At 43.4% G+C, this 12,381-nt stretch overlaps 1 protein-coding gene across 1 annotated transcript in view; it reads right to left on the reverse strand.

Moving 5' to 3' along the window:
- VIPR1 (vasoactive intestinal peptide receptor 1) overlaps positions 1 to 12,381 on the reverse strand; it is a 124,440-nt gene that overhangs the window by 74,252 nt on the left and 37,807 nt on the right. Inside the window, exon 2 of the mRNA XM_013369762.3 lies at positions 6,567 to 6,663. Coding sequence (XP_013225216.3) covers positions 6,567 to 6,663 — 97 coding nt within the window. The remainder of the gene's footprint in view (positions 1 to 6,566; positions 6,664 to 12,381) is intronic.

Consider the following 12,381-nt stretch of genomic DNA (forward strand, 5'->3'; position numbering starts at 1 on the left):
AACCAGGACCTGTGATTGTGAGGCTGCTCTCAGCTGCTTGTAGAAGGCCTCATCAGCTTCCTGACCTTGATCTAGTTGTCTGTAATACACACCCACAACAGTATCTCCCCTGCCAGCCTGCCCCTTAATTCTCACCCATACACTCTCAACTTGCTCCTCATCTGTGCCCGGACAGTACTTAATACATTGTAGTTGTTCTCTAAATTTCTAGAGCCCGCATCTCTTTGTATTGCCCAGGCCTGCAAGCGTTTATTCTGCATCAGGACTCCGGTCACGGAGTTTTCTACTCCGAATTCAATACTCAATGACTACACTGGTGCCCCCCGCCCCACCCCTCTGGGGTTTCAACACCGAACACAACACTGGCAGCCTCAGCACTGCTCTGTGGGACTCGAACCCTGGGCTCAAGCAACCTGACAGACTGTGCCTCCCGACACAGCTGGGACAACAGGCGCAAACCACCGCATGCGCCTGACTCCCCTGCAAGCAAAGCCTCCCTGCAGACCTTCTCAGCCTGAGGACAGGTCTCTCCTCTGGCTACACCATCGCCACCTTATATTATTATACAGAGACCCCCTGGGACATCTGCCAAGATGTATCTTTCCCCTGGAAGCTGCCACACTTCAAATCTGCCAGTTTAGTGGCTCATCTAAATGACCTCACTGCTAATGAGCTTAAACCAGTGGCCTTTTGCTAATGAAAACATCCATCCTCATGCAGGTGAAGGTGCAAGGTGCACCCACATGAGTCCTTAACAAGTCTCAGAGATGAACCACAACCCTGATGCAGCCAGAAAATACAGCACGTCCCCAGCCCTGGGTCCATCCACCCCCTTTCTCCACCCTGCTCTGTGTGCTAACTCAGGCACTTGTGTTGTCATCAGCCATGTAGTGCCTGGTCCAGTGATGGAGCATCTGGGGAGCTGCTGATAACCCGTCATACAAATCCAACTGACACATCAGCTATCCCTGGAGGTCTTATGCAACTGGAAGGTGAGAATTCACTTGAACTTTTGCAAGCAAGGAACTATTAATTATTTCTTATCTTACTGCACCATAAGCAGATGGTGATGAATAAACAGACTCCTCATTTAAACTTCATTAACGTTTTTCCAGCTTGACATTTAATTTCCATATGTTCACTGCTTCTTCGCCCATCAAACACGCCTTAACTTCTTCAAGGGAGACTAACACAGAACCTCAAGCTCCAAATTTGGCTTTTCAAGCCAGCCTCTTCTCTAGGCCTGTGGAGTAGCAAAAGCAATTTATAGGCAATAAACAATGTGGACCATTTCCCACTGGGATTCGTTTGCATGTGATGATGCTGGTGACGAGCTTGCAGGACTCAGATCTATTGCCCACAACAAGTGTGAAGCATGTAGAAGTTAAGCAGATATGAACAGGCATTCGGAGGGGGATTGGCACTCTTTTTTTTTTTTTTTTTTATATTTTCCACTTTTATGACTTTTTGATTGGGTTTCAAATCCTGCTGGAAAGATGGACAGGTCTAGATTGCAAATATAAAGTGCAGTGCTGAAGTACTTTTAAGGTACCAGAAGCAACTCAACTCTAGCAGGTCCTTGATGGCTCTTGGCAATTTTCGATGACACTTAGAAAATCTTCTCAGCTGTCTCCATGCTACTGAACTGGGGGGAACAGAGAGACTAATACTGATCTGACTCCGTAAGATGCTGAGAACCTCCAGCTGTGAAGTTCTGAGCTCATTTCACTTACACTTCTGCAGCTCACGGAAAAACACCATCCACAAAAGTCTGCACCCAAAGTCATTGCAAATTAGTGTATGATACTATGCACAGATTTATTTGGGAGAAGAAAGGTGGAGAAAGAGAAGAGGCACCTAAACTGGATGACATGAATTTTCTCTTTTGGGATATTATTTCTACCCAGACATATAGTAGCTTCATAAGAATTTAAATTGTAGCTACCGCCAAAATACTGCATTTCCTATTCCTCTCTCTTGCTACAGTACTTTTATAAGTATGAATCATAAAATAGCTGGACAGCTTTCAATTTTTTTGTCCTTACCTTACCCCTTCTAGATAGGAAAATATTAATATTTATACCTTAAAGGAGGAAAACTAAGGCCAGGAATCACCTTAACTGCAGCAACAGTACTGCTGTAGTTGGAATAATCTATGGATATCAAGTGAGGTAAAGCTTGCAGGGAGACCATCTGTGAGATGAGCATGGAGTGGGACAAAAACATGCTTAGGGTGGGAAATTAAGGCATCCACAGCTAATGATTCACATTTGCATGACATCGTTACAAGCAGATGTGACCTGTGTCATTCACGGTATTTTCTCTAGTGCATCCCAGCCATGCCTGCCCTGAGAATGGCCCGTTTTCTGCAAGGGAAACCAGACACCACATAGATAACAAAACTATAAATTTCATTACTTCAACACCCAGGTACATCTGTGTGTGATGCAATCCAGCAGCACTTTATCCTTGTCTGTGTGATAAGCGGAGGAATAACCCAAACTCATTTTCCGACGTGTCAAAACCCAGCAAAAAGTCTTCTACATCACTTCATAGGAATGGTGCAAACAACCTCACTGAGTTGAGTTTTAGGTACTTGAGGAACACAGTCTGCACTGAGATTGGGATGAGGCATTTTGTGCATTATGTCCTGCATTGAGTAGGGAAGAATCCTGCCACTGACACAGTAACAGGTTTTTCAGTACATTTTTTTTAATAATGGCTCAAATTATATTGTAAGCACTCTTTGGGGGCCAAAGGGCTGGAAAGATCATCTAACAAATATGCAAGCCAAAGTTTAGCTTCCTGAAATGCAATTCTGTATGTGGACGATGAGATTTATGATGTAATTGGGACTTCACCTCATTAGGCCAAATCCCCTTCCAGCCAGTGAACACCAGGACAGGAATCATGTGAACTGGGGTTATTTCCAACAAAGTTGAGCTGATCATTAAGAATCCCCTCATAGTAAATGAAGATCTCATCAACAGGTAAGACAATTTGAACATGATTCATCACATCCTAAAAGAGATGCCTACACTTGGCCAGAATACACTAGAGCTACCAAATATCAAGTGAAATAAATCCCTCACCAGGTGTTATTCCCATACGATTGTTGTTTACCCATGGGAAACAAACTGACCTCAGTCTACTTAGTCTTGATTTTAATGATAAAGAATCTAATTCTGTATTGAATCACAACTATCACTTTACATCTTTACTAGATATTTCAGCATGGAGGTAAAAGGATAACAGACTGCAAGGACAGTCCTGCCCATGAAATCCAACCCAGCATCCTACACACCCTTTCATAAAGTGAGCAAGCTCTACCACGAAGCAAATAAAAGATTTGTTCCTGCAAACCTCCAGAAAGGCTGTTCAGTATCCTCTGATGGTTGCAAACTTCCTTTAAAGTTCAGACTTCGATCTCACAATCGTTTTATTCCCCTCTGTACACGCAACCAGCTTAAACTGGTCTACTCTGCTGTTTTCTCCCCAGTTGTAGCTTCTGCAGCCCTTCCTGTGCTGAAAAGTTCAGCTGTTCTCACCATGGTTTTGTGACCCATGTTTGTCTCCTGTGTCTCTGCTAAAGACTATTTAAATGTGGGTGACTTCACCGACACTGAATCACACTCCTAATAGGGAACAGAGAGACTCCCATCCCGCTAGTAATAAACAACAGGTCTGTGGTCCAGGACTGCTGACAGCAAAAAAAGCAATTGGCACCTACTACCAGGACCAGAAACACAGAGATTTAATTTGAAAAGAAAGTATCGGTATCACCCACGCATATATACCCGCTATAAGGAATGGGTGTTGGAAGACAAAACAGCAAAGACAGACGTTATTGTTTATCAGTGCAAATCTACCTGGTTATCTTGAGCTGGTGATCAATCTCAGCTCTGCAGTCAGGTGCTCTTAATAAGTGACTAATCTATCCAACACATCAAATTACGCCTGTGATTAAGCCTCCCTGATCAATACAATGGATAATGGCTTCCAAACAAAGCTTTATTTCCAGACTGTGCTGAAATGGTGTGTTTCCTTATTTCCACTCATTTAATTAGAAAGGATAACAAATCGGTTGTTAAACCTCAAGTGATTTTCTTTTTGCTGAGAGGATGTGGAATGCACAGAAAGCAACACACCTACCTGGCCATAAATCAAGGTATTTATGTTACGGATGGCAGGGAATCTCAATTGCTTTCCATTCTCCTTCTCTGGAGGATGGAACTGTGTTCAAATTACATTTTTCCTGGGAGTTTTACTAGGATTATGTTTGAAGTTACCTGTCCACAACATCCAAGCCACTTTCACAACAGACTTCTCCATAAGATGATCCACCCATAGTCACCCATTTGAGAGCCAACAACTTTTGAGATGCTGGTTTCTTTCTCTTGATTGCAAGGGCAGCCATGAGTGTCTAGATAAGTTACTGAGCTCTTAAATACCTGCTCTTTTGGGGCAAATGGATGCCAACTGCTTTCCACACAGTTTTCATTGTCAAATTTGGTTGCACACACACACTTATTCCACTCTGATGTCACCAATGACAGTTTCTACCCAGACATGCAGATACACAAATGACATCTGACATTAACTCAGGAGTAGCAGGTACTGTCTCCATGGAGAAAAACATTTTATAGTGCTCACAACAGCAATTTCTGAATCAGTCCCATTTTATGACTATAGGTAGTGACTGGTAGAAATGTAAAATTATCCCAGTCCAATATTTCAGCACTGCATTATGAAAAACAAACTCCAAAGGATTGTTTTATACTTGCTGGTGCTTGGGCATTAAGGGCTTGCAACATGATTGAGTGTGTTTTTACATCAGAATCAGGAAAAATATTTTCAATGGTTTAATCAATGTAGAGAAAAGAAAAAGCTGTTTTGGATTAAAATTTATAATGAGAAAAATAATTTTGAAAAAGCAGAAAAAATTTAACACTTCAAGTATTTTTCTTCTGTTTTGAATGCATGCTAATTGAATTTCTTTAAATGTTGATGGAAATGAAATGGAACATTTAGTTTGCTTTCAAATGAATGTTTAAACTACCTCGACTTTTCCCTTTACTGGATTCCAGGAGACTATTTCGTCAAAGGGCTCCATTTAACTGTACAGGGACTCTTGAAATAATTTCTGAATCAAAGAAAACCATGGCTTAGTAGATAAAAGCAGGGGCCAAAAGCCATTCTTGCATCCAGAAAAGCTCCTCCAGGGATCAGCATATCCCCAGGATGCTAGTCTATCGTTAATAAGCATTGTGCAGAGAAGTCCTTCAGTCTGCAGCCTTCCTGCAAGCAATGCCAAGGGACAGGGGATGAGAAGACATCCTCTTCCATTTTTTTCCTCTTACAGGAAATTTTAAGCAGAATGCTCATCATCCCACCCCTTCCACCTTGTTTCTGGAGTCTGACAGGCTGGTCCCTACAACTCCTTTACTCACAAAACCAGGACCTCTAACTTGAGAGAGGCATTTGGAGGGGGAGAGGTACAACTTGGTGCCTCAACTTTGGACTTTGACAGCACTGCTGTGGGATGGGATGGGATGGGATGGGATGGGATGGGATGGGATGGGATGGGATGGGATGGGATGGGACAGCAGCAAAACCAGAAGTTTCTTTGTCTGTGACACTGAACTCTACAAATCAAGACCAAGCATGGGTGGCGTTGTCAAATTTTCCCAACCCCTCCGCAGGTTGCCCACTGGGGAATTGTGTTGGCATAGACACTTTCAGTGTCACCCACCTGTGTCCTGTCTCACAGGTTGGATTGCAGCTCCTCTGCTCAAAGCATCATCCCATAGCCTTTCTCCTGCTCTGAAACCCCATGTGCCCAACACATGGTGTGTCATGCCTGCTCCTCAAGGGAGACACAACTCTGTGGCTACTGCCTGAGGGTGAGATGGAGAAACCTTGGGAGGCTGGAGGGCAAAAGTGGCATCATGGACCTGGTCCTCCTCTCCTGAAGCAGAGAGTGGGTTAAGCAGGCCAGAAAGCCTTCCAGAAGGAGTGCCCAATGTGGTGGGTGCTCCATGTCATATGAACAAGAAGACGATCTCAACCACCTGGCCCAACTTCATAGATACCTTGGAGCTTTGGAGCACACCCTTCCTTCCTCTGCTTCGCCACCAGGACAGAAGTAATTTTGGCACGGGGATGCGAGGGCCGTTCAACAGAAGGTGAAAGTCACCATGACTTCCCTTGAAGCAAACCAAGGCCTATGAGAACTTCTGGCTTTCAGATCCCTGGGAAAAACTGGTTAAGGCACTTCCAGTTCAGAGAGCAGGATGACTGTGATTAAACACATCAAGTCACCTAAGCTATGCTTACCCAGCTGGGAGGCAGTGAGTGACACCCTGAGAGCTTTTCAAACTCTTGGTTGATTGATTCATACTTTGGAAGTACCTATTTCTCTCTCTCCTTATGTGAGAGCTGAACATCAGCTGGAGTGACTGCCCTGCTCCAGCAGCAGAATAGGTGAGAAGTGGCACAGACAAGTGAGATGTGAGGTTGGGTGATGTTGGCTTGTAGACCAGGGAGAGAAGAAAGAGTCCTCATACCTGAAGTCTGGTTATCCCCAACAAGCTCTGCCAAGCACTGGCTACGTTCCTCTTCAATCTCCTGCATGATGCTGCATTCTGGTCGTGTGCTGGATGCCTGCAGAAAGGGCAGAGGAGAAGAAGAGAGTGAGCAAAACCCACCTGTCCTCAGAGATGCATTCCTGGGGATTCATGGCCACCTGTGCTCTCTTGGGCCACTGCATAATAAGGAAGTGGAGCATCTCCCTAATAAGGAAAGGCTGAGGGAGCTGGGGCTCTGGAGCTTGGAGAAGAGGAGACTGAGGGGTGACGTCATTAATGTTTACAAATATATAAAGGGTGAGTGTCAGGAGGATGGAGCCAGGCTCTTCTCGGTGGCAACCAATGATAGGACAAGGGGTAATGGGTACAAACTGGAACACAAGAGGTTCCACTTAAATTTGAGAAGAAACTCCGTAAGGGTGACAGAACACTGGACCAGGCTGCCCAGGGGAGGTTGTGGAGTCTCCTCTGCAGACATTCAAACCCGCCTGGACACCTTCCTGTGTAACCTCATCTGGGTGTTCCTGCTCCATGGGGGGATTGCACTGGATGAGCTTTCGAGCTCCCTTCCAATCCCTGACATTTTGTGATTCTGTGATAATGGGGAAAAAATTCTTCACAGAAAGTGCTGTGAAACAGTGGAACAGGCTGCCCAAGGAAGTGGTGAAGTCACCATCCCTGGAGGGTTTTAAAAGGCATTTAGATGAGGTTCTCAGAGACACAATTTAGTGATAGAGTTAGGTTATGGTTGGACTGGATGATCTTGATGGTCACTTCCAACCAGAACGATTCTATGATTCTATATACATCCAGCCTTATTTTATGTTTGCTTGAGAGAAGGGAGTGTAACCCAGCCTGCTGAAAAAAACCCATCATTTCCCTCCATGCCTTCCTTAAAAAAAAATAAAACAGCCTATTTTTTTCTGATGATCAGGAGCAATTTTGCTTCTTTGTGCTCTGAAAACCCTGCCTGAGAAACCTAACACCACCAGCTATCTGGGGCAGGAAGACGGTAGTTTTAATATTCATGCCGCGAGCAGTGGGATCTGTGCTTACATGGATTATTCCCTCTGTTCTCACATGGCCTGCCTCCTGGCTCATGCTAATTCAAAGCAAAACAAAAACCAAATCAAATAAGAACGAAATCTCTGATGCAGATTAGGAGATCAAGGAGCTAAAAAGCAGGAAATTCCCAATGACAAGACTTTTTCCCCCCAGTGGTTTCTCCTCAGTCAGACCTAATTATATTGTATTTGTAATACAATGGTGGCTGTAAGTGTTCAGGTAATTAATCGTGGACTCCTTACAGCATGTAATTTATGAACAGCCTCAATCATAAAATGTGCAAATGAAAATTTGCAGTTCGAAGAAGGGTTGGACAATGAGTCACACAACATGTCCCCTTGTCACCAACACACTATCAACTTGGAACCCCTTGCTACACTGCAAGCAGGAACTGAGGTCCCATTATGCACAAAACCCCACCTCTTCAAATAAGAGATTGGAAATGGCATTCAGTCAGGAGAAACCTCTTCAGAAACTCAGCTGCAAAGAGACGGTGAGAGCAGAAGTCTCGGTTAGAGTTTGTACGGTTGAATACGATGCAGGAAAAACCATGAGCGGGGTGAGATTCAGAGACATTTTGATGACATGGGATGAGCCTCTGCCTGTAAGAAGTCATTAATTCAGTGTTCATTCTTTCCGGATTTTGGAAAAAGCATATTTTTTCATGAGAAAAAGGCAGAGAAAGAAAAAACAGAAAATAACTTTTCATGTCCTGTTTGAAAATGTGTGAGCTATTTCTCTATCCATATATTTGCCAGTCGTGTTTGTAAGACAGAAGACACAGAAATCCTTTGAAGGAACAATCGTTTGATGTAAAATGCCTTTTGGATGAAAATTATGAAATAATTTAGCATATTGAATTTATTCTTGCCTTTTCTTATTAACCCAGCCAGCACACTGCCCTGTTTTACCCCATGTCTTGTTCAGAGTGTATTTTCCTTTAGGTTGGGAATGGGCCTTGATTAGTAGTGTATAAACAAGTAATTATGTACTTTTCTAGACAAATTAAAAATAAATAAAAAACAAACACGAAAAGAGGGGAATTACTTGGAGTTGTCTTGGTACTCAAATGTTTCTTTTTCCCAAAGGGAAACAGATCTTAAGAAATTTTATTTTGGCTCATCTAAAATACCATAAATTCACTTTGTTTTGATTTACAGTGCTTCTTGCCTCTTTATTTTAACCTTAAAAAAGCGTGAGGAGAAGCGTGAGAGATTTGCAGAACACTTGCGATAAAAATAAAGATTGAAATGTTTTCAAAACATTCTGACTTTTTTAAAGGGAAGTTTTAACTCTCTGGACTAAAACTATTGCCAAATTCATCTCACATCTATAAATAACTCAAGTTTTCACTTTATAAATTAATTCATACAGCTCTAACTTTGATCAGGGTTGGCAAAGCACTGAGTACTTCTACAACTTTTTTATTTTTGTATGCAGTATATTTTCTACCAAGTCCATTAGCAAGTACTTCACTGCCACATCTTCACTAAAAACGCATGTCTAAATTGGTTGATTGCATATTGACCTCAACGGCCTGGTATTTACTTTTGAGTAAATATTTTATCACCTTTAAAAAAAGTGAGGCTGATTCATCGTTAGTATTCTGAAAAAATGGGCTTGTGATAGATTCAGATAAACTCGATCATAGATGTAATTTTAAAAAAATCTCATCTTTTTCATACTGGTCCAAGAGGAAAGACATCTATGTAAGGCAAACCTCTGGAAGTGTCTCCAATAGCTGAACCACCAAAACACATGTGATCTTGGATTTGTAGTGCTGGTGTTGACTTGCTGTGAGCTTTTAAGCAAGGTGGATGGGTCTGTTGACTGAAGGACTATTTTAGTGCCAGATCTGCACTGATTTCAACCACAGTCAGACACTGAAGTGGGATTTAGTCTCCCTAATAGAGATACTTGGCCTCAGTTGAGATGTCCTAGGGTATCCCTTTTGGCCAACAGCTTTTACTTCAGGTAACACAGGTCCATGTAAATTGTATGTTGGATCTGCCAACCCCCAAACAGGTACTTCATATATATTAAGCTCTCTAAAACAGTAATAGATACCTGAAAGCAAACAAACAGTAAGTTTGCGGGTGACAACACGCTGGCTGGATCGATGGGCTGAGGCCAATTGTCTGAGGTTTAACAAGGCCAAGCGCTAGTTCCTACATTTGGGTCACAACAACCCCATGAACCCTGCAGGCTTGGGGAAGAGCGGCTGGAAAGTGCCTGAGGGAAAAGGAGCTGGGGGTGTTGGTGACAGTGGCTGAACATGAGCCAGAGTGTGCCCAGGTGGCCAAGAGGCCACCAGCATCCTGGCTGGTACCAGCACTGGTGTGGCCAGCAGGCCCAGGGCAGTGACCGTCCCTGTGCTGGGACCTGGGGAGGCCAAACCTCAAATCCTGGGGTCAGTTTTGGGTCCCTCATGCCAAGAAAGGCCTTGAGGAGCTGGAGCGAGTTGAGAGAAGGGAATGGAGCTGGTGAGGGGATGGAGCACAAGTGTGATGGGAACGGCTGAGGGACCTGGGGGGTTCAGCCTGAACAGGAGCTGAGGGGAGACTCTCTGATCTCTGAAATGCCTGAAAGGAGGTTGGAGCAAGGAGGGGTTGGTCTCTTCTCCCGAGTAACAAGTGATAGGGCAAAAGGAAATCACCTCAAGTTGCACCAGGTAGGTTTAGGGCCTTTGGGCATTGGAACAGGCTGCTCAGGGCAGTGGTGGACTTGCCATCCCTGGAGGTGTTTATTATAAAAAGACATGTAGATGTGATACTTAGGGACATAGTTTAGAGTTGGATTTGACAGCGTTAATGGTTGGTCTTGATCTTAAAGATCCTTTCCAACCTAAATGATTCTATGATTCCATAAAAAACCACAAATGAACAAACAGTAGGATGTATCTCACCTTCTCTCTCAGTGGCACACATTTTCCTTCATTTTAGCTGGGTAAAAGCTATATACTTAGTCTGAAATTATTTTTACTATTCTTTCTAGTCCACAGAGAGCTAGTGAGCATCAGCCCTGAAGGCTTTCATCCCACTTCACTGACTGTAGCTGGACCAGTTCAAACTAAAATACCTCCTATTTAGCTGGGGAAGGTCAGTGATGTGTGAATTTAATGTCTAAAGACCTTTAACTGAATCATCAAGGTCAACAAACAGACTCACATTGGAGGCCTTCTAGTTTATGGCTCATTTTCCACATTAACTAAATAAGTAAATAAATAACTCAAACAATCGCAGCAACCCTCCTTCTACTTCCCTAGTGATAACACTAAAAACCCTCACATATCACAGCCATCATTGCTACAGGCTAACAAAGGCAGCTGAGATAATAATAAAAAAAAAATAAATCACAGTTTTAAGCATCATTAGGAAACCAAAAAGTGTGTCATTTTTTTTGTTGGTAGGTCATCAGTTCAGCTGTCGTGATGGTGAGTTGGGCAAAATGCTGACAAAATTCTCCTGTCTGAAAAGACCCCTCAAGAGCTGTGGGTCTTGCCTGCCAAGGGGGATCTTCCCTGCAATAAGAAGTTAAATAAGTCTCCTGCCTTGGTGTATTCATCCTAGAAAAGCTTGAAGTAGACTTTACAGATAACTTGGTACAAACTCACTTTATGACTTTACGTCTTCCCCAGCTCTGTTTTGGTTTTTTTTTGCTGAATTATTTTGTTAGGTGTGGGGGTTTTTTTTTGTTTGTTTCTGTGGAAAAGGCAGAGATTTTGACTTTTGGCATCTTTCACTGCAGCTGGCAACTGGCCATGTAGACATGGGGCTGAGGACTACACTAATTCACATTTCCCTTCCAAAAATTTTAGATAAAGGGAAAGCATGACCAGCTCTGGTTAGCTCACATTAACATGAGCCAGTGAACAGTAATCCAGCTTCCTGGGCATATCCGTTGTGCGTGAAGCTGCAACTCAGTAAACCCAGCTTTGCTAAGCCTTCCTGGCAAGCCCAAGATAACACATAAAAATTGCAGTGGGTTTGTCAGGGGTCATTTTTCCTGCACACACTCTGAAGCTCTGAGCAGAAAAACTAAGAGAATGTTTTTGTGGATGTGATTTCCTGCAGCCCTGAATTCTGATGCAACTCTCATGTGGAATTATCCCCAAAGTCTTTATTAATGAGAGTTTTCCTTCCCACCGGATCCCAACAATTGTTAGGGGATTACGGCGCAGCCTGCTACTGCAAAGAAAGCCATTGTGTACACTCTTTAATTAAATACAGTTCAGAGGATTGTCACAGGCTGAAGGAGCCACAGAAATGTTTAGTCTCATCTATGGTGTTTGCCACCAGCAGGGACAGGGTAACCATGGGACAACTCCTTTGTTCACATAGCAACTCCTCAAAGGCAGGTGAGGTTCACTGAGAAGGCACAGCTGCAGGTAAGCAGGAGTATGAGCCCACAAGAAGTGACATGAGCCTCAGTAACAACCTTTGTCCTGATCCTAGAGTGTTCCTGGGCATATCTGGAGCTCAACGTATGGAGACTCCAGCAGAGATGGGGACCAGGGTGGCAACAGTGATAATAGGTTTTGGAGTCAAACAAGGAAGGAGTAGAATTCAAAAGCATACAAATGATGAAATCGTATACCTCACCCATTTCTGTTCAGTTCTCAGAGTCTACACAGTAGAATCATAGAATATTTTGGGTTGGAAGGGATCTTCAAGGCTCATCTCGTTCAACTCCTGCCATAAGCAGGGACATCTTCACCAGCTCAGGTTGC

Source organism: Columba livia, chromosome 2, assembly GCF_036013475.1.
Source record: "Columba livia isolate bColLiv1 breed racing homer chromosome 2, bColLiv1.pat.W.v2, whole genome shotgun sequence".
Lineage (NCBI taxonomy): Eukaryota > Metazoa > Chordata > Aves > Columbiformes > Columbidae > Columba > Columba livia.